The 23,954-nt window shown below is 33.7% G+C and overlaps 1 protein-coding gene across 1 annotated transcript in view; it reads left to right on the forward strand.

Moving 5' to 3' along the window:
• Positions 1 to 215: 215 nt before the first annotated feature.
• The window catches only part of ND-42 (NADH dehydrogenase (ubiquinone) subunit ND-42), a 32,777-nt gene continuing 9,038 nt past the window's right edge, over positions 216 to 23,954 (forward strand). Inside the window, exons 1-5 of the mRNA XM_089086027.1 lie at positions 216 to 268; positions 12,723 to 13,294; positions 16,900 to 16,986; positions 18,999 to 19,200; positions 23,408 to 23,578. Of these exons, the coding sequence (XP_088942153.1) occupies positions 12,772 to 13,294; positions 16,900 to 16,986; positions 18,999 to 19,200; positions 23,408 to 23,578 (983 nt within the window). The 5' untranslated portion in view covers positions 216 to 268; positions 12,723 to 12,771. The remainder of the gene's footprint in view (positions 269 to 12,722; positions 13,295 to 16,899; positions 16,987 to 18,998; positions 19,201 to 23,407; positions 23,579 to 23,954) is intronic.

The raw sequence follows: 23,954 nt of genomic DNA on the forward strand, positions 1-23,954 counted from the left end.
CTTCATGTTTTTAGTTTTATGGCTTAGATTTTACCAAAAGGAATTGACCAATTGAATATAAAAGATGTTGTATTTTTGTGTATTCTTTGTGCGTTACTGTTTTGCGCAAGAAAAATAAGCGCAATTTTACTTTTTATTGGTCAAACTCGAACCCGAGTAGTACGAAAATTATTTTGCTAATTGAATTTGAATATCAAATTTATATACTGACATTTTTAGAGAAGAAATAGCAGATGCACTTATTTTCATGAAAAATATTTTAATACTGGTATGTTTTCAGTGACGAGAGTCTGCACTCGCTCCTGATAAGTTTTATTAAAAACTATTCAAAATTTTGGTCTACTTTATTTCCTATCATGGTTAGATAAATTTTCAATAAGGCTTTTAACTCACTGGTTCTCATAGGCCCAATGAGTAGGCTAGCATATGTATTCATCAAAGTATAAACACATACAAAAAGTACTGACAAAACCTATCCTCTCCACACAAAAAAAGTGACCCTTTGTCCGCGTCTCTGGAGATGATTCCATACCTATGCAAACCTGGCACCTAAATTTTTCAAGTTCCATAGGTGATTATACTTGTTCCATAAAAGCTGTATTAAATTTAATTTATTGGCTTGGAGCAATTAAGTAGTACAACATTTCCCCTTTAGAGGTGCTGAGGTATGCGGGGTCACCTAGTACAGAAATGCAGTAAATGTTTACCAAATCATATTATTGACTTACAAATAAAGTGAATATACCACTCAATGCCTTTTTTTATGCTCTGTCCAAATATAATAGCCGGTAAAATTCTACTTTAGTTACTTTTGGCTATCTTAGAAAGGGGTTAGGTTAGGAAAATGAAACTTTCAGGGATGGATGTACATGCTAAGGTTTGTCCCGGGCAGGTACTTTGAAGTACCTCCCTCCACTCATCCCCCCTCTATATAATGGTAAATTACTGCACATTACTAGTTGTTTTTAACTCATATTTCATCCTATATTACTATCATAAATATAAATCACTGCTTACCTTACACAACTTCTGCTTTTAACCTTGTTCATTAAAATATATTCCAAAATCCTATTTAAATCCTAAGCCATTTAATTTTCAACCCATGCTGACTGTTAGTTGTGATGTCATACTTGCCTTATCAGACACCCTTACCCTTAAGGGTAGCAGGCACATGCCAAACAACTCTGTTGATAAGACCATTTAAACTGTATTAATTAGGGAAAGGATTTCACAAGAGAGATCAGTAAAAATAACCTAATCCTTTTTAGAGGACAAATTATGTCATAGGAAGATGTTTAGGAAGCATTAATAGATAAAGTGCTAAAAACATCAGAATCGACTTCAGAGGACACGTTATATCACGGAAAGAGGTTTTTAAAATCCCCCTTCCCCCCAAACTCAAAATTTACAAAATTTTACTTTAGAAGCTTTTAAATATTTATAAAGCACTAATAGATAGAGCGCTACAAGTTTCAGAATTGACTTCAGAGGACACGTTATATCACGGGAAGAGGGTTTTAAAATCCCCCTTCCCCCCTAACTCAAAATTTTCCAAAATTTTATTTTAAAAGCTTTTTAAATATTTCTAAAGCACTAATAGATAGAGTGCTAAAAACATCAGAATCGACTTCAAAGGACACATTATATCACGGGAAGTGGTTTTGAAAATCCCCCTTCCACCCAAACTCAAAATTTTCCAAAATTCTACTTTAGAAGCTTTTTAAATATTTCTAAAGCGCTAAAACATAGAGTGCTAAAAACATCAGAATCAACTTCAGAGGACACGTTATATCACAGGAAGAGGTTTTTGAAATCCCCCTTCCCCCCAAACTCAAAATTTTCCAAAATTCTACTTTAGAAGCTTTTTTATATATTTCTAAAGCACTAATAGATAGAGCGCTACAAGTTTCAGAATCGACTTCAGAGGACACGTTATATCACGGGAAGAGGTTTTTAAAAACCCCCTTCAACCCAAACTCAAAATTTTCAAAAATTATACTGTACAAGCTTTTTTAAATATTTCTAAAGCGCTAAGACATAGAGTACTAAAACCATCAGAATCAACTTCAGAGGACACGTTATATCACGGGAAGAGGTTTTTAAAATCCCCCTTCGCCCAAAACTCAAAATTTTCTAAAATTCTACTGTAGGAGCTTTTTAAATATTTCTGCAGCGCTAAAACATATAGTGGTATGGGAAGAGGTTTTGAAAATCCTCCTTAAAGGAGGATTTTCAAAGCACTCTACGGGAAGAGGTTTTGAAAATCCTCCTTCCCCCCAAACTCAAAATTTTCCAAAATTCTACTTTAGAAGGTGTTTTAAATATTTCTTAAGCGCTAAGACATAGAGCGCTAGAAATATCGGAATCGACTTCAGAGGAAAAATTATGTTATGGGAAGATGTTTTTGAAATCCCCCTTCCCCCAAACTCAAAATTTTCCAAAAATTTACTTTAAAAGCTTTTTTAAATAGTTCTAAAGCGCTAAGACACAAAGTGCTACAAACATCAGAATCGACTTCAGAGGAAACGTTATATCACGGGAAGATGTTTTTAAAATCCCCCTTTCCCCCAAACTCAAAATTTTCAAAAATTATGCTTTAGTAGATTTTTAAATATTTCTAAAGCTCTAAGACATTGAGTGCTAAAAACATGAGACTCGACTTCAGAGGACACGTTATATCACGGGAAGATGTTTTTAGAATCCCCCTTCCCCCCAAACTCAAAAATTTCCAAAATTTTACTTTAGAAGCTTTTTTAAATATTTCTAAAGCACTAAGAGATAGAGCACTACAAAGATCAGAATTGACTTCAGAGGACAAATTATTTTACGGGAAGATGTTTTTGTAATCTCCCTTCCCCCCTAACTCAAAATTTTCCAAAATTCTACTTTAGAAGCTTTATAAATATTTCTAAAGCTTTAATAGATAGAGTGCTAAAAACATCAGACTCAACTTCAGAGGACACCTTATATCACGTGACGATGTTTTTGAAATCCCCCTTCCCCCAAACTCAAAATTTTCAAAAAATTTACTTTCGAAGCTTTTTTCAATAGTTCTAAAGCGCTAAGACATAGAGTGCTAAAAACATCAAAATCGACTTCAGAGGACACTTTATATAACGGGAAGTTGTTTTGAAAATCCCCCTTCCTCCCAAACTCAAAATTTTTAAATATTATACTTTAGTAGATTTTTAAATATTTCTAAATCTCTAAGACATAGAGTGCTAAAAACATCAGAATCAACTTCAGAGGACAAGTTATATCACGGGAAGTGGTTTTTAAAATCCCCCTTCCCCCCAATCTAAAAATTTTCTAAAATTCTTCTTTAGTAGATTTTTAAATATTTCTAAACCACTCAGACATAGAGTTCTAAAAAACTCAGACTCAACTTAAGAGGACAAATTATGTTAGAGCAAGAGGTTTTTTGAATCCCCCGGCCTCCCTAACTCAAAACTTTAAAAAATTCTACTTTAGTAGCTTTCTAAATATTTCTCTAGCTATAATAGATAGAGTGCTAAAAACATCAGAATATACTACAGAGGACACCTTATTTCACGGGAAGATGTTTTTAAAATCCCCCTTCCCCCCAAACTCAAAATTTTCCAAAAATCTACTTTAGAAGCTTTTAAAATATTTCTAAAGCACTAATAGATAGAGGGCTAAAAACATAAGAATCGAATTCAGAGGACACGATATATCACGGGAAGAGGTTTTTAAAATCCCCCCTCCACCCAAACTCAAAATTTTAAAAAATTATAATTTAGAAGCTTTTTAAATATTTCTAAAGTACTAAGAGATACAGTGCTAAAAACATCACAATCGACTTCAGAGGACACGTTATATCACGGGAAGAGGATTTTAAAATCCCCCTTCCCCCAAACTCAAAATTTTCTAAAATTCTACCTTAGGAGCTTTTTAAATATTTCTAAAGCGCTAAGACATAGAGCGCTACAAACATCAGAATCAACTTTAGAGGACAATTTATGTTATGGGAAGATGTTTTTTATGTCATTGGAAGATGTTTTTGAAATACCCATTACCCATTGAAATTTTGACAAAACAACATTTTACCTTAATTTTCAGTTATCAGATTCTTTTTCTCTGGCTTTAGTTTTGAAAATAAAATTTTAGTTATTTGAGTAGAATTTTAAGCCATATCAATGTCTTATTTTCAAAATTTAGGAAATGTATTTGCATATCTTTAAAACCTTATAAATTGGTATTGAGCAAAGTTTTGAAGCTGAAAACAATTTTGTTGTACTTCATTTAAGCAGAAGATCTATTTTTCAAGGTTTAACTTTTATAACACACATATTTTTAAAGGTCATCAAAGGTCAGGGCCCTCTAGAGGGAGAAGGAGTGGAGGTGGGTACTTCAAAATAGCTTCCCAGGACATACTTTAGCCTGTAGACCCATCCCTGAAAGTTTCATTTTGTTAACCTAACCCCTTTCCAAGATAGTCAAAAGTAGCTAAAGTAGAATTTTACCTTCATTTCCAACAAAAATGATTATTATATTTGGAAAGATCATAAAAAAAGGCATTGAGTGGTATATTCACTTTGGTAAATATTTACCAAATCATATTATTGAGTTACAACTAAAGTGAAGATACCACTTGATGCCTTTTTTATGCTCTTTACAAATATAATAATCATTTTTGTCAGAAATGAATTTTACCCCCACCCTTAGGCTATATAGCCTACCAATTCAGGGTATATATTTGCACATACGGGGGGTGCGGGTAAAGTTTAAACTTATCTCCTATTTACATCATAAATAAAATTTGCCACCCCCCCCCTAATGTGCAAATATATACCCTGAATTGATATATATAGGGGTGGGGGTAAAATTCATTTCCGACAAAAATGATTATTATATTTGGAAAGAGCATAAAAAAGGGCATCAAGTGGTATATTCACTCTAGTTGTAACTCAATAATATGATTTGGTAAATATTTACATTCACTTTATTTGTAAGTCAATAATATGATTTGGTAAATATTTATCAATAGCCTAGCCTATAATAATCACTGCTACTACAGTTAGATCCTAGCCCCCTCCTAATAGGATCAGATATAGCCCTAATCTATATACAAACTTATGCTGATTTTGTAGGCTTTCCATTATCTTATGTGGTTGCTTCTCATCATCAGTGGGCTCATAGCAACAAATAGAGCCAATTTGAAAAAAGGAACAATTTTAGATAGAGGCCTTAGTATCTTGTATTGATCCTACAAGAGTATCTACCCTAGAGTATCATAACTACCCCAAGAGTATCATGCCCTAGTATCTTGTATTATCCTGCCAGTCTTCAGTTTAGAATACTGCTACTACTAGGCTACTACTTGTACTAAACTCACTTGTACCAATCTTTTTTCACTCTGAGAAAATGAACTACAACTTTTGATTTCCAATCAAATGAACCCTCTCTGGAGTTTATATGACCATCTCTATCATAAAAACCATATACGGCCCCAGTAGCTTGCAATACCTGCCCCTGGGTCATGGGGGGTTGTGTTGTCCCCAGAGTTTTTGTTATCTGACCTTTGAAATATTTTGAAAAAATGGCTCTCTCAAAGTTCTTATCAGATGGGTTAGAGGAAAATAGGGCATGGAGAGGGGGCTAGTTGCCCTCTGATCTCTTTGGACTCTTAAAAATTGAATGAGAACTTTCAATTTCCAATCATATCAGCCCTCCAAAGTTTATACAAGCATACCTTCCATAAGAACCATATATGCCCCCAAAGCAATACTTACAACGCCTGCCCTGGGCCCTGGGGGGAGGGGGGTTGAGTCGACACAGGAGTTTTTATTATCTGACCTTTGAACTATTTTTAACAAAATGGCTACCTCAAATTTGTTATTAGATGTATTTGGAGGAAAAGGGCTTGGGGGGGGCAGTTGCTCCCTGACCACTTTCAACTCTTAAAAAGTGCACTAGAACTCTCAATTTTCAATCAAATGAGCCCCCTTTGAAGTTTATACAACAAGCCCTTCTATATGAAGTACCTCTGGGAAAAAATAAATGGAGTGTGGGGGGATGCAAGGTGCCCTCTAATCACTTTTGACTCTTAAAAAGTGAATTAAAACTTTCAATTCTAATCAAATGAGCCCTTTAGGAAGTCACATTCTGTATGACAAAATGTGTTGACTAGTAATGATGACTGCCAGCTGTTTTGTCAAGCAGACAAAACAGCTGTTTTGTCAATTCAGAAGGGGAAAGAAAAACCTTTTTCTGAGCTCTCCCATTAAAGCAGGGATTTTCTTCCATCCAATAAAGTTGCATGTGGTGATGGTGTAGAAGAATGCCTGTTGAAGGCACAAAAAGTTGATGCTCTGAACTTCAGGAGTAGTGCCAAAACTGTTTACCTGGCTGCTTGCCACAATATTGAAGAAAAATCACTAGGTCAAAGTGCCCTTCAGCATTTCTGGTGCCTGCAGCTGGATGATTCAAATCCTGAGACAAGAACAAGCAACTTTCTGAAGATTGTTGGATTTATGCCTTTCTGTGTGAATTCTGAAGCTGTCAGTGGCAAATGGAACTTACTCCTGCTGGAACCGAGTTTGCCTAAGAACATGGCTTCATGGAGGATTGATGTTCTATGGAACTTGGTTTGTAGTCTGAAAAACCAGCATGACAGACAAAATATCCCTTTGTTTCAAAAATAGTAAAAGCAGCTCTCTGGATGTCACATGGGAATGCTGATGTTGAATATTATTTTTCCCAGTGAGGACAGATCATGACTGAGGAAAAATCATTGATGAAATTGAAAATGCTCAATGCTAGACTGATAGTGTCTGATGCTCTGAAGAAGTTTGAGAACAGGCCCAAGTTAGTCCCTATTACCAGAGAGCTGTTGAATTTGGAGCAAAATGCATGCTAGAGCTATAAACTGTACCTGGAAGCTAAGCAATCTAGACAGGCTGAAGAGAAGTCCAAAAGAAAAGAAGAAGAAGAGGAAAACAAGGATGTTATCTGAGAAGAAGACAATTGAACACCTGAAAAAAGATTTGATTGAGAAGAAGTCAGTTGAAACAGAGAAGAGACAAGTATCAGAAAGGCTTCTTCAAGAAACTAATGAGAAGCTGAAAAAAGCCATAGATGCCATAGACTTTGTAGAAATAAGTCTTGCACAAAGTATGATTGAGGCTTTGAGCTGGAAGATGCGCGAAAAAGAAGGCAGCCAGAGGTTGAGCTGATACAGAGCAGGATAAACGAAAATGTCATCCTTAATTTTGTCATATTTTGGCAAAAGGAACAATTTGAGTGGAGTATTTTGTACTGGTGTTTTTGTACTTTATACAAATTAAAAGCATTTAACTGAACTCATAAAAACAGCAAAACTGAGATTATTTTTTAGGGGTATCTAGTTCTTTTTAAAAAATTTTTTTCAAAACAACATTTTACTATTAAGACTAGGAAAAAAATAATTACTATTCCTGAATCAGCTACAAATGACAATTTTTTCTCACTAGACAGTTTTTTTTTAGAAACATGTTTTAAACTTTTGGTTACTATGGGTTGTTTTCAGTCCTTTTAGTCCTCTAAGGCTTCAAAGTGTAATTTTCCTCAGAAGCAACTATTGAATTATGAAAGAGCATAAAAAAGGACATTAAGTGATATATTCAGTTTTATCCTAGCTAAATTACGTTGGAAACTGCATATTTACCAACATACTAAACAGATAAAAATAGTTAATGTTAGATTCCTTGTTTTATGCTACTCCCAAATATCATGGTCACTTTCTGATAATGCACATACACCCTTAATGGTCCCATATGTAGCCCTAGGAATATCTTAGAAACTTAAAAGAAAACACTAAAACAATGAAATTATTCCCTAATAATAGGCCAATGTGGATGTGGCTATTAATCAGATTATCCTGTTTCTTTCCATTGTTATTCACTTTGTTGAATCATTTCAAAGAAGATGCAGGTAGCGTATAAGTTTAGTATTCCCACCCTCCAGAAGGAAATAATGTGAAATTATTTCTTAATGCATACAAATAAAATTTACTCCCCCTACCTCCTGATGGACTTGTTTGTACATATTCCAAATTTTATACACTCAATGATTTTTTTGTTGGTAGATTTTTTTCTCTATATTAATTTAATGGCAAACAAGTAATGACAACAGCAACAAATAGCAAGAAAAAGAACCATAAATTTGGTTTACATATGCAAAATTCCATATCTGACATAGAGACAGGGTGAACACACTACTTGATTCCATTGTTGTGTTCTTTTCAATGTAATAATCAATTCACTTGCAAATTTAATCCCCCCCCCCCTATTCAGAGTCAGATAAAGGGTGACTAGACCAACTGGGCCCTGTGTTACTATCGAAATGAAAAACAAAAAGATTTTGAAACTTAAAGCAAATGAAACTGGGAAAAAGATACTGGGAAAAAATATTTGTTTTAGCAAAGATTCCAATTAAGGAATACAGTTTTTAAACAATTGTTTATGAATGCTTTGTATTCACACATTTTTAAGTGATTTTATCAAACAGTTCATGGTATCAAACTGTAAGTAAGAAGCAACACAGGCTAATAATAATCAAATACTAAATGACAGAATTTTGATAACAATATATATGTCAAAAGAATCAGACTATCCTGATTCGGAATATCCTAAAATCATTGGCGCATTCAGTTAGCTACCAAAATTTGCTCCATTTCTGAGTTGTTGCTCTAAAATCGCTGTCAATCAAATATGTAGAAAGTTACTCAAATCTAAAAAAAATGCTCTATTTTTGAATAAGGGGAAAACACTTGCAAAAGTCAAAGTGATCTTAATGGAGATTGCACCATTAAATTCAGCATATCAGAGAACCCTATTGCATAGTTTTCAAGCACCTATAAAAAAAAATGTGGAATTTGGATTTTTTCTAAGAAGAAAGATCATAGATGTTTCTTTATTTATTTTTTTTTTTTTCCAGGGGTGACCATGGTAAACCAATGATTCTAGAAAATTGGGGAAAGGCTTATTCAAAAACAAATTAAAAGATCTATTGCTCTAAGTAGCAAAAAAAACATCCCACAGCAAATTGTTTTTTTGCACCATTTTGTGAGTCCAAACAACAATTTTGGCCTAAAGAGTTCCAAAAAGCCATCAAGTGATAATATTAATATAACCAACACATTTAAAATTATCAACAAAACAAACTATATATTGAGCTTTCAGAGTCAGTAATGCTGCATGGGGGTGCATTCATCCCTAATGATATGCAAAGTTTACATAAAATCAATGGTTTATACATACATTTATTTTAAAGCTTCATTTGATTAAATTGATTCATATGAGATTTAGTAAACCTATGTATTGTAGTTTATAATTACACATCAGTCCTTATAAAAGAGGGCTGGTGTGTCATTGCATTGGTGGGAGGATTGTGCTTGAAACTCAACAAGAGTATTTTTATGCCCAAAATTCCTACCTCTCTGTGAGCCTTCATACGAATATAAAAGGAGTTTTTTTTGGGGGGGGGGATAAAGATCAATTAATAATCTCCCTTGATTCACAGGATTTTCAGACTATGCTTGTAGTAAGGGTGCTGCAATGTGATAGCACTCCTCTTATTCTAGACAATTTTTTTCTGTGGAACATATAAGATAGTCTCTGGATGATTACCAAGACAAGAAGTAGGGTAGGGGTATTAGAAGCACTGTCAGAAAATTTTTCAGGGGGTAGGGGAGTTGAAGGAGGCAGTAATAGCCTCCTTTACATTTAGAAGAGCCCTTAATAAAACACTTCATTTTAACAAGCCATAAGTAAAGAACAACCCTTATCAATAGGAACCCAAACTCCAAAACAAAGTTATGATTATAATATATGTACTAACAAATATATAAACCCCCAGCTATGGTACCCCTGTCCCTCCTCCTATGAACGGTTCTGTATATCTACTCTCTTTAGACAAGCAACTGTGTATGTATTTATATATTTATTTATGTTTTTTTTTCTTGAAATTGGCTCCATATTTTTTTTGGAAAATTGGCACCCTGGGATTTTCTGGTCTTAAAAATTGATCTAGATAGGTTATTAGTTTGAGAAAATTTGTTAGGGCCTTAGTAATGAAAAGAAAAATCATGCAAATAATGTCATATTTACATACATTTCAGAAGCTTAAGTTACATCAATTCCCCCCCCCCCCCCAGAGTCATTATATTGTTCTTAGTATCTATGACCTGACTATGACACAAAAACCATAGACTATGGGGCAAGCAAAATTACACAAGATGACAAATGACTGAACAGTTAAAGAAAAAGACATGGAACAAGAGACAGCAAAAATCACATTGAACTGCTAAGGAAAACATTGCACAAGGAAATCTGATGTTAGATGAGACAAAGTAAAATCAAGGCAGGGAACAAGAAACAGTAAAAATCACATTGAATAGTAAATAAATATATTGCACAAAGAAATCTTCTGTTAGAAGTCAAAGTAAAATTGCAATTTTCTAATGAATATAATGCACAAAGAAATCTGTGGTTAGAAGGAATGCAACAGGGATGATCACAACAAATTGTAAAAACAATCTGTGGTAAAAAAAAAAGAGAACAACAGTGATAATCACAATGGGTCCCAGGAGAAATCAGATCCTATAAAAATGGATGTTCAGCAAATATATATATATATATATATATATATATATATATATATATATATATATATATATATATATATATATATATATATATATATATATATATATATATATATATATATATATATATATATATATATATATATATATATATATATATATATATATATATATATATATATATATATATATATATATATATGGTAGTTTATTTTGTTTAATAGCACTTTGTTTCAAAAATTGAATGAAGTAAATGAGCCTAATGAGCTATTTTCTCAAAGCATTGCTGTGCAGAACTTGCTGTTTGATTTAAATAGTTGTGTTTGAGAGACTAGTAGCTCTCCTTGCATTAAAAGCAATCCTTGGTATGATATTAAAACAAATGGAAAGTGAATAAAAAAAAACAAGGTTTTTTCCAAATGAAAGTAAAGAGCAACACTAAAACTTAAAGCAAACAAAAATTATTATGTATGTGAGGATGGCTGCCCCCTCCTCAACTCCCTGTTCTTTATGATGAAGTTAGACTTTTTGCCAACTTTGGTTATTTTATTCCTTAAAAACAACTGCTTAAACGTAAAAGCTGTTGGATTAAAATGGGAAGCATTTTTAAAGGACTTGGAAACTATAGCATAAAGAGTGGGGGATTGAGGAGGGGCATCCATCCTCATATGCAGCATATTTTTGTTTGTTTTAAGTTTTGATGTTGCTCTTTACCTTCCCTCGGAAACACTTGGTTGTTTTTATAGTTTCAGTAAGGGGATCTATGCTGTGGAAGAAAGGATTTGAACTTGACATTAATTTTATCAACAAAATTGAAATGTCTTAGAACCCCTTCTTTGACTTTGAATGCTCTAATGGCTGATTGAATACCCAGCTTATACTTGCTGAACCTAGTAGATGAAAGAATGGACTCAGCCTGTGTTGGCTCAAGTTCAGTCCAAGGAAGTTTGGACTAAGTCATCATCATCACCAAATATTATCGTCATCAACGTTGAGTCCCAGTTAAATGCAACTCGTGAGAATAAAAAATGAAACCTTAATTAAATTTGAACCCAAGAATTATACCTCCAGGAAACAAGGTCAATTTTAATGCTTAAAAGTTGAGTTTTGTTTGGGCAAATTTTTGTACATAGGTTTTTGCTGGGCTGAGTTTCGTTTAAGTATTTTGCTTTTGTTGAGCCTAACATAGTTATGCCTAGTTGAATTTTGAGTGGATTGATTATATCTTTGTTCATGGATGAACATAGACCTAATCCTTTTGGCAGAAAAGAGCAAAGAATATTTTTGAGAAGGGGTCGAGACGGAAGTAGCGTATAAAAGGCTCCAGTTTTTTATTCTATATAATTGTTTGGATTAGTTATAGCAAAAACCAAGGCGGCGTTAGGAAAAACCATGGCCGTATATTTGGCTTTAAAATACATAAGATATAAATGCATAAGATATATTAGGTATATCTATCTACCTAATATGCAGAATAATTGTACCAAACACATTTTGCACGCAGACCCGCTATACTTAACCCCCCCCCTAATGTGCAAATCTATAGCCCAAATTTATTCATAAAGTAACAAAGAAACAAACGAAAAATTCGGTGAGTTCTCGAATTTTACGCAGCGTAAACTTGAGTGAGTGGCGCATAATACACAAGTACCAAAATTCCTTCCCCCTAAGGAAAAAACACTCAAAAAACACTCACAATTTGAGAACGCCTTATTTTCCACGGGGGGGGGGGGGTAAACGTATAGAACCGAGTTTTCAAGGGTTGAATTTTTTGGATCAAGTTTTTAGGGATTGGGCTGGATATGTGTTCATTGAGACTTACCTAGTTGAATTTTCTGTGTGGTGACTTCTTCAAGTTTATTTTAGGTACAGATTAGCCGTAAAATAAGTCTATAAAACGTTTTATTATTTAAAAATTTGTTTGCTATTAAAAAAATTAAAATCAACACTGGTAGTTCTGGTGAATTTTTTTTCTTTCAGAGAATCAATTTGCATATTATTTTATTCTTTTTAATCTCCTTTCTACCTCTCCTTGTTTTCCTTTCCTTCGTCCCATCAAATTGAGTTTCAGTTTGATTTAATTGTCTCAATAATATTTCAGCTTCTTTTTTTACAGGGCTGAGGCTTAGAAATAGAAGCCTGTTAGTTTCTTCTAAATTGCTAAAATGAATGTCTTTAGAAGAGCTTTAGGACTCCTCCGCCTTCCTGAGCTTGCAATTGACGCTAATTGCCACACTATTGGAATTTACATTTCCAGCAGAGGAATATGTGGGAAAACCCTAAGAGAAAAAGTTGACAAACCAGCACCCTTTCCTTACGAAAAGAAAAATTTCTACCCCTACATCCATGGTCTTTATGATGACTGCCGTGACAGATTTGATGAAAATTCAGCTATTATTTGCATTGAAGGGATGCCCCATGCTGGTAAATCTAAACTGGCTGCTGGCCTTGCTGAGGAACTTGATATGAAGTATTACCCTGCAGTGTCAATGGATGAAATCTATAAGCAGCCCAATGGAGATGACATTCGAAATTATAGGGACGTTTTGCCTGGAAATGTCTACCCTTGGGATGTAAACGATTTTCTGAAGGACCCAAAGAATAAACATAATGGAAGGTTGCAAGTTGAAATTTATAAGCTGCGGTTTATGCAGTATGCAAATGCTGTGACTCATCTGTTAAGCACAGGTAAATATTAAACAATTAAGGTTTTTTTTAAAGGGTACTTGGATAATAAGGGGGGGCATAAGATAGGTCCTGATGTTCCTCTCAGGAATTGGTGCGAACTGCCTGGGAAAAAGTGGTAGGGAGTAGTGGAGGGTTAAAATAAAAAAAAAAATATAAAAATAAGTAAATAACAAAGCTATAGTAAAAATAATAAAGTTATAAAATTATATTGTTAAGCCATGGATTATGCGGTATTGTAATAAAGTAATAAAAGGAAAACTAAGCACATACCAGTATCAAATGATTGATGAAATCTTTTAAAGTAATACATGGATAAATGAGGTGGGGGTGACCATAAGGTAGGTCCTGATGTTCGTCCCAGGAATGTGAACAAATTGGCCTAAAAAGAAGTCTCCCATGTCTTTTTGATGAAATCAAAGTTTTTTTCCGAATTGAGGGGGGGGCTAAAATGAAAGAAAAATGCATTGGTAAGCCATGGTTTGTGCTACTGGGATGCAGGATAGTGGGATAAAAGTAAATGGCTAGAGGGATACTTGGATGCAGGGGGATTATGTGTGTGTGTGGGGGGGGGGCATGCCTACAAGATAGTTTTGATATTCCTCCAAAGAATTCAGAAAAATTTTACCTAAAAGAACTGTTCCGTGATTTTTGGGATAGAAGAGTTTTTTCTGTGTGTGTGTGGGGGGGAGGGGTGTAGGGGAAATCGAAAAGAAAAGTACATTGTTAAGCCCTGCAATATATTAGTACATATGGTTTATGCTGTATGCAATGCTGTAACTCATCTATTAAGCACAGCACAGGTAAAATATTTACTTAAAAGAAGTTTTCAATTTTTTTGGGATCAGAGGGTTTTTTGGGGGGTCAATTGAAAAGAAATTGACACTGTCAAGCCATGCAACATATACGTGTATTGTATTTCATTAAACCCTCTCTGGCAATTGTTAAAAAAAACGAGTTTTCCATGTTTTTTCTTAGGGGGGGGGGGTCAGAGGGTTTTTTTTTCCTGTGGGGTTAAAAAGGGAAAGAAAAGTACATTGTTAAGCCATGCTTTGTACTCTGGGCTAGTGCTGTAACTTATCTATTAAAAACAGGCCAGTATCAAACATTAGATGCATTCTTTAGAGGGATACTTGAATACAAGAAGGGGCGGGGGTCAAAATAGGTCCAGGTGCACCTTCCAAGAATTCAGAAAAAAATTACCTAAAAGAAGTTTTCCATGTTTTAGGAGAGATCATAGGGTTTTTCTGGGGGGGGGGGGGATGGAAAAGAAAAGTAAATGGTTAATCCATGAAATATATTATATTAGTACATTGTACTTTATTACAGGGCTTATATCATATGTGGCCCTCTCTGGCATGACAAGGTCAAGAAGATAAGGGGGCATAGTTTATTGGATTGAATAAGAAGGTGGGATCACAGTTTTTCATTTTCCATCGTTAATTTACCTGTATAGGGATAAATGTATAAGGATGTGAGTAAATGGAATGATGCTTCCTATTTTTCCTCAGATATATCAAAGTATCTGAATAATAGTTTTGACTGATTTTTGCTTTTAAAGAAAAGTATAGGTAGTTTAGCTGAATACTTTAAATGTAAAGATATAATTTGAAGAGGTATATTGATGAATAGGTCAGCTAAGTAAATTAAAAAAAATTGTCTATTTTTTTTTTCGGGGGGGGGGGTCAGAAGTTTAATCCAGGGTGATTTAAAATATCAACAAAATTATAAACTGCTTGAAACTGCTTATAATTTTAAATTATTCACATTTTTGCTGCTTTAATATTATCATAGTATAGGTCTATTGTTGAATTTGGCGCTGCTAATTTATATTGGCTCTGTCAATTTAATTTTGAATATTAATCTATTTGGTGCATCTTAAAACTGCGCTGCGCATGGGAAGAGAATGCTCGCCCAAATGAAAAAAGAATGAAATGAAAGATCTATTTTGCTGTTAAAAAAAGAATGAAATGAAAGAAGATTATCACAAATACCCATTACCGGGCCATCAATTTAATTGTTTAAGGCCACTATAGCTTTTGAATGTTGTGCTTGTTTTATTTACTAAAAGTTCCCTAATCGAAGTTTGCCTGAAGTTAAATAAAAGAAGGTAACGTGGGAAGAAGTGCCATAAATTATCTGTTTTGAAAATGTGTGTTTTTCGACCCGATTTGGCGTTGTAGGATGCGACATGGCCTTATGCATGAGGAAGTGTCTCGCCTATCTTGATTCAGGATCATAAAAGGATCACTCAAGGATTGGTCCATCACGCTCACACTCAACATTTGCTAATATACTTAAAACAGAGAGGTGGACATGTTAACGTTATTAAGTTATCATTATGTCAGAGTTGATGTACTTCATAGTTTGAGAATCCATGGCGAGGCTCTAGGGCTCGATTATCTGCTTTGGAAATGGTCAATTTTTGTATAAGTCATATAATATTTCAGGGGGAAGTAATGGTCACTCTATAAAGAGTCTTTCAGTGAAAATGCCATCTTATGTCAATCACCTTTTGTCAGTATGCTTTCTAAAACGAATATATGCCTGCATGTCACAATATATTACGTTTGACAAAAAAAAACGAAACAATGTATAGTTAAATAAGAAACCAAGAACAAGTGTGATTTCCAGCCAGCGGAAAAAAACAAACGAAAAGGCAAAGCCAGACGGCAAAGATCTCCATCAAGCCGTCCTCAGTGCTCAAAAAAAAAAAAAAGATAGGAAAGGGAAAAGAAAATCAAATATGAAACAAAAAAACTAACTTTTTGAATCAAATCATAGCAAGACAGAAATAATAGAGAAAAATCTCTTCTACGTTTCGATATAGTTTAATCCAAAAAGCTAGTTTTTTTTAATATAATATTGAGACTGAGATGAAATATTGAAAGACTTGAAAAAGAAGGCTAAGACTCTTTTGGGTCAAATGGCACTGGGACTGAAGTTCAAAATTTTCTTAAAGAAAAGTCTTTCCAGCTCCTGTGTAACATTGGATTCTACATGCGATACCTACTAGCTGGCAACATCGGCGGAAATGTCTTCATTGTCTCTGAGCTAGAGCTGGTTGCAGTGGTACCAATCACGAAAATATGGGAAGGGTCAGCGATTTCTCTTCTTTTTTTTCTAAATAAAGATGTCCCTAGAGGATCGTCATAAATTTTTTTTTCGTTAAATTTTAGTTTTTATTCCCCTTTTAGTCTCAAAAGAAAAAAATTCAGTTTTTTGTTTTTTTCGTCCAAAATCGATATTTTGTTGCTTAAAGTCTTTTGAATTAACGCTGCCAACGTTGATTGTAAATAAAAAGTGATTGCGAAATCTAAAGAGATTTGACAAAAAAAGTTAAAAATTTGCACGAAAATGATTGAACGTTTTTGGCTGGAAGATATTGACCTTTTCAGGAAAAGTTTTTTTGTGGATGGCGGAGTAAGGATGGCGTTAAATTTTGAGTCGGGGGTCAGGGGCAAAAGATTTTTTGAATAGTTTTCATTTTTGCTTTTCTGTGAAATTGCTCGTGTCTGTTATCCTTTTAAATCTATTGTATAGCTTACTTTTGTTTACTATTTTTGTCTATTTATTCTATTTTGAATTTTATGTCTGTGAAATTTCAGGTCAAGGAGTGATATTGGAACAGAATCCTTACAGTGATGTGGCATTTGCAGAAGCTATGATTGAATGTGGGTATATCAGCAAACAAGGTGAGTAAAGGTTATAAGAGGCAAATCTCCCCTTCCTCCAATTGATGCCCCTGTATAGAATAAATCTACTGCAAGATCGGGTTTTTCTATTCATCATACTATATAGAAAATGCATAATGACTTTGTTTGTTTAATTACCTTTCATGTATTATGTTTCTTTCCATTTTTCGCATTTCTTATTTATTTTGTCTTTCAGAATGTTTTTTTGAATCCTGGATCTTTTTTGCACACTGGAATTCAATTGTCTATAAATTCCTCTATGACACACACACACATATATATATATATATATATATATATATATATATATATATATATATATATATATATATATATATATATATATATATATATATATATATATATATATATATATATATATATATATATATATATATATATATATATATATATATATATATATATTTATAATGAGGGCAACATTTAGGGTGTTGTCTCGAATGTATGTCAATAATGATGATTGATCGTTCTTAGAATTTTTGTACCAAAGTAAAGGATCTAACAAAAAATGATTCATTGATGTTGCTTGTATAATTGTAAGTGAGGAATGGGGTAATGCTGTCGAAAATTCTATGAAACAGGGGTAGATTTTAATGACTCTCAGGTCTTTTTGCCGCCCAAGATCGTGGATTTTGGTAGAATCGAAAAAAATGTGAAGTTTAGTGCCGTAATTTCACAAACAGTTTTTGACTTTACCAGCTGACCAAAGTTTTTGGAAGGGACGGATCCGCTTTAACCTAACCATGTGGATCAGCTTTAAAAGTGGGCGCCTTCTCGATAAAATAGTGTTCTAATTTCATTAGTTTGCATCTGCATCTTGTTTTTGTTAGCCAGTGATATTATTCCGTATTTCTAGAGGGAAAAATCAGAATGCCTTTCTAAAATCTGACTGGTTTTAAAACAAATCAGTGAAAATAATGACAATTTTGAACCGCAAGATATTTAGCAATTATTACCTGTTTCCCTGTGGCTGCATGTTCTAAAAATGCAGTGAGGTTCGAACTTATCAAGATGGTCAAAACTCAAAGCATCGGATAAATGAAATAAACCAATCTAAGTAAAACTAACAAATGATAAAACCAACAAAATATAACAAAAATTATGTAATTATGTATAATAAAATTTTATATAATAAAATTATATAAAAAAATTATAAGAGCAAACAAAACAAACAAGTAACAGGCGAAACTAGTTATTATTGAAGACTATGTTATTTGTATCTATTTTTCCCTCCTGTAAATTGTTGCTATGTTTGATTTGTTGGAGTATTTTTGCTCCATTTTCATATCTTTTATACCCCTGTATGTTGGGGAAAATAAATAGATGTATATTCTGCCTGAATTTGTGTGGAGTCTGTGATCGGGCTCTAGCTCCACGACTCCCGAAATGCGCTCGTGGTTACATCAGCAAGCTCAGAGGGCAACCTTAAAGTTAATGATCTTGTACGAATGGCCCAATATGAAATTAAGTTTTTGAGGGCTATAAATTGATTTATAGCCCATGATTTAAAGGGCTATAAAGTGAAGGGCAATCATAAAGTAGGCAATCATGTACAAGTGGCCAAAGAATAAAAAATATTTCATCTTTAATTCTCTTTTTCAGTCGAGGAATCGAATAGAGTTAAGCTTTTTAGCAAAATTCATGAATTGGAGGGCGAATGTAACAAAACTGCTCCACTGCGAATGGCCCAAGAATAAATAAAATTTTATTTTTAATTCAGGTTTTCAGTTAAAGGTTCGTAAAATGGATGGACCGCCATTTAAATTTTTTAATTTGATTCTGCTGTAAAAAAACTAATAAATATTTTTCAAGATTATGGGTTTATTAGAGAGATTGAATATTTTTATTAAAGAATGAATCTCAACATCATCCAAATGACTGTCACAGCTGGTTTGACAGTACTCCATCCAATCAACCAAGTTTTTCAGTTCAATGTTATGATCTGGGCTCCAATCGCATGAATAAATTTCATTTTTAGTTGTCTTTTACAGTCGAGGAATGGTATAAGATTATGATTTTGAGCACTCACTGTGAAATTCTCCACCCTCATTTGATTGTTTATTTGGATTTACCAGTCAACGAAACAGAGAAGCGAGTAAAGAAAAAATATGGTCAAATACCACCCGCTCTGGATACTAAATTTTTGGAAACCTTGAACAATAGATACAAGTATGGCTATCTGCCAGAGATCAGGTGGGTTTTTTATAAATCTGAGCCTTTTGTTGTAACGCTACCTTTTTTTGCATTCTGAATCTAAAGATCTAAAAATTCCAGAAGAAATTGTTTTATTTTTTAAAATAATTTTTGAAAATTATTTAAATTAAATTTGGCCATAAATCATGCAGACGATGGTTCATTCCAGGTGGTGATAAATTCACAGTAAAATGCAAAACAGATAAATTACTTGAAAAATCGTACAAGTTTTGATATTTTGTGGAAGCCCAGACCCCAAGCTCCCACTTCCCCGTACGTATCTGGTTATGATAAATTACCACTGTCAATCAAAAACTGCCGTCTGGTTACTGGTTAAAAATCTAAAAATGGGAAGCTCCCACTTCCCCGTACATATCTGGCAATGATAAATTACCGCTGTGTCAATAAAAAACGGGCATCTGATTACTCGTTAAAAATCTGAAAATGATTATTACCTGAAACCAACAAGTGGTAAAGATTTTAAGAAAACCAAATATTTAATATCTCAAAATCCTCTATTAATAAACCTTAACTTAAGACGTAATTAAGGCCATTTTATTAATGTGGTAACAGCCTCTGGTAAAATTTGAAATGTTCCTTACTTTAGATGAAAAAGTGTTATAAACATTTAGAAAACTAGTATTTAATATCTTAAAATCTGTTACCAATAAACTTCATTTTATAACATGTGTCCAATCTGTAACCTCAAGTTCAATATCTTTGGGTTTTTTAATTGGGGTTTTAGTTTCTCTCATAGTATCATAATTATACAAGACCTCTTTTTATGTCTTCAAATCCCGTCTCTTCTCAATGGTACTAACATCTTTGCTTTCTAAAACTAATAACTTCATTCATCTACCACCTACACTTGCAAACAAAAAAAAATACACTTTATTAATAAAAAGATTAAATTTCCCTAGTTAACACTTTGAGTACCAAAAACATAAGAATAAAAATATTTTGGTCCCTGGACCTATCTAGCTCTAATCACACCTAAAAAATACTGATTTTCTTAAAAAAATGTATTTAGTTGTTTCAAAATTATGTCGTTTTTAGGGCAGAATCACATTTGCAGTATTGCAAAACTAATAGTTAGATTGTATTTTACTTTTTATCCAAAAAATCTAAATATTCATAATATATGATTCCCAAAAATAACTACACTATCAAAGGGGGCTGTATTTTCTCAAGTAGTTTGGCGCCGCTTGAATTTTTTGTTTATTTCTGGCTGACTTTTCACCTACGTTTTTTTCTAAATCTAAAAAAAAAATCAAAGAATCCAAAACTGTATTAATTTGTATTATTGCACATTAATAAAATAATCTTAATTACGTCTTAAGTTAAGCTTTATTAATAGAAGATTTTGAGATATTAAATATTTGGTTTTCTTAAAATCTTTACCACTTGTTGATTTGAGGTAATAATCATTTTCAGATTTTCAACGAGTAATCAGATGCCAGTTTTTAATTGACAGAGCGGTAATTTATCATAACCAGATAATTTTTCTAAATAAAAAATCTAAATATTAATAATCTATTGGTTCCCAAAAACAACTACACTTTCAAAGGGGGGGGGGGGTACATTTTCTCAACTAGTTTGGTGCCGTTTGTTTTTTTTTTTTTTTTTTGTTTATTTCTGGCTGACTTTTCAACTACGTTTTTTTTTATTTGGTGCCAAACACTACAAAAACTGCATATGAAAATCTTTCAGTTGAAAATTGAATTCCACTTTTTCCCTATTTTTTTTAAGATATATATATGTCTCTGTAAGTTTACACTTAACCCGTTCAAACAACCAGGTCATTCTCCCTGCCCTTAAAACTGTAATAGATTTAATTCTGGTTCTGAAACCAAACTGTACCTGCTTAGTCGTTTTACAGGGGGCTTGTCTACCTTCTTTTCCATACCTTCCTCAGTGGCACCAAAATTACAAAGATCCAGCAAAAAGACATTTTTTTTTCTCCAAAATTCTTCTGTCTATATTATGTTCCCTTTCTCCAATATTACTCATTAATGCCCACACTAATACATTGATAACGTTATCTTCTTATCTTGTTACACTAAGATAGACTTAACAATTAGAGAGTTTTTCATTTCCTGTTTTTAACCTTTTTGTTTTGATCATTTTCACGTTGCCCGTTTTACTGGCCAATAATTTAGAAACACCTTTACGCAACTATTTTTTGTTTTTGTAATAGACCATTAAACTGGTTTCAAGTTGTCTCTGAAAATTGTTTATCCTAGAATGGGAAGAAGTTTGTCGAAGACTGTTAACTTTTAAAATGCACAAAGATATATGGATGATCATTAGTTTTATGAGAGAGATATTTTTCTTCTTTCCTTCTAAGTTTTCCTGCAATTTTGAACGAGTCTGACAGTTAGGTTTAAAGCCTACTTCTGACGAAAGATGGTAGTTTCTTTCCAGCGAAACGAGCAAGTAACGCCACTATTTGAATTATGGCTGTTATATCAAAATCAAATCAAAGTTTTATTTATTTCGAATCGAATTTCGCCAATCGGAGAATTCGCGTTTCACACAGCCCGGTAAAAAAATGTCTTTTTGCTTACGAATATTCGGTTTGCTTTTGTTTCGAATCAAAGTTAAAAAATTAGTTTCTCATACTGGAAAAATTACCTTTATAATAAGTAAAGACTTCCTATTTATGTGCCAATAAAAATTGTTATCGATGCTTGATTTTAGATATTTGTTCAAAATAAAATTCGTACTTGTTTGAAAATGAAACATCTCTTGGAAGAATTCAAAGATTTCTGCTGTCAATGAGGCATGCCATCCGGATTCCACATACCGATGCCTTGGTAATACGGGAACCAGAGTTCGAACTCAGATGCATTAACCCACTGAAAGGCCCGGAATTTGATTCTAATTATGAGATTATGCAAAAGCGTTTCCATAACAATTCAAACAAGAAGAAGAAGAAGATATACTTGTCAATTGAGTGTTACTGTTCAAAAATTTTATCGTCCTCTGTTTAATACAAAACAGAAATGAATCGAAAATTCTCCCAGATGTAAAGACTGTTGCTTGGCCTAGACAAGTTAGATATCAGTGTATTCTTGATATGTAGTGTTTTAGTACTTTAAGGTTGTATTTTGGGTTTTTCGGCCTTCCTTTCTCTTCCAGGTAGAAAATGACCGTGTCGCAACCTGCCTGCCAATGAGGGGCTACTTTGGGGGTCGTGGAACCGGTATAATGCCTATACCTAGGACTTGGAAGAGAAGAGGAGGCAAAACATTCAACTTGTGGATAGTTCAGCTTTAGAACCAGCAGTGACAACAAGTTGTTAGAGGATCGCCGTCGGAGAGTTCTAGCACCCTCCACTATCCAATCATAAACGGTGAGCTGGGAGTCTTTAGCAATAACCTCCACATCAACTGCCGTTAGAGAGCTCTAGTAACCTCCGCTAGCCAACCATAGACGGTGAGCTTAGAGAGTGTAGCAGCCACCTTCAAATCAACTGTGCCAGCCTGGTGCAAGTTGAGTATAGCTCGAACTCTCTGGAACTTATACCAGTACTTGACAACGGAGAAAAACAAGACTGTACCATGAGTGAATATTAGTATTGTATTTGTTAAATAAAGTAGTTTATTTGTTAATTAAAGTAGTTTTAGCTACATCTTCAGTAGATATGAACACCCTACCACGCTAACCAATGTGTTGTCCTCGTAAAGGCTTGATCACCACCCACAGGGGACTGATAAGACGGTCATTCCTGATAGAAATACACCACACTTTATACTTTCTTATCGGTTTTAGTAGGGGGTGTTCAAGTCTCCACGAGGATAAGACCTTGGGTAGCGTGGTAGGCAGAATTTGTATCTACTGAAGATGTTGCTAAAACTACTCTATTTAACAAATAAACTCTATACAATGCTAATATTCACTCGTGGTACAGTCTTGTTCTTCTCCGTTGCCAAGTACTGGTATAAGTTGCAGAGATTTCTAGCTATATTCTCTATATTCTAGCTATTTTCTAGCTAGAAATCTCTATATTCAACTTGCACCGCCTCCTCTTCTCTTCCAAGTCCTAGGTATAGGCATTATATCATTTTCACGACCCCCAAAGTAGCCCCTCATTGGCAGGCATGTCCTGGTCAGCTTCTACCTCAAAGAGAAAGGAAGGCAGTTTCTTTTCTTCTTTTTTTCTTCTTTTTTTTTGCCAAATGACTTAAAATATTCTTCAATTTAGCCAGCACAGTGAGATGCTTGTATATGATTGGACGGAAATGGGAGACGAAGAAGTTGTAGTGGAAGATATTGAACGAATCAACTTTGATCGCCAACTGGATCCAGACAATCAATTATTTAAAGACTGGCGTAAACTTGAATTCAGACATCAATGGAATGATATACGTTACAGGTGAGTCCATAAGCATGTCTATGTCCGTGTATATGGACCATGAAGCATGTCCATGAGTCCTTTCTTCATAAAAATGATATAACCCAAATTCATGATCTACCCCTTAATTTTCCTGTTTTTATTGATCTGCCTACTTTTGTGATTTTTTCATTCGTTTGAGCTCGTATCATTCAAAAGCTTTTCTCGTTAAAGAGGCTTAATCAAGTACAGATCCCTTCAAATTCAATTCAATTTGGATTTTCAAATCCTTAGATGAATATAAAACAATCGTAAATAATAAATAAGTTGATAGCTAAATGAAATAATAAATAAACTAATGTAGTTAATATTTCAGAATGACATTAGAAAATGTGTGTACGTATGGGAGGGGCTTTGG

The sequence above is a fragment of the Artemia sp. Qi Xiang Cuo genome, chromosome 3 (assembly GCF_049724085.1).
Source record: "Artemia sp. Qi Xiang Cuo chromosome 3, ASM4972408v1, whole genome shotgun sequence".
NCBI classification, from domain to species: Eukaryota; Metazoa; Arthropoda; class Branchiopoda; order Anostraca; family Artemiidae; genus Artemia; species Artemia sp. Qi Xiang Cuo.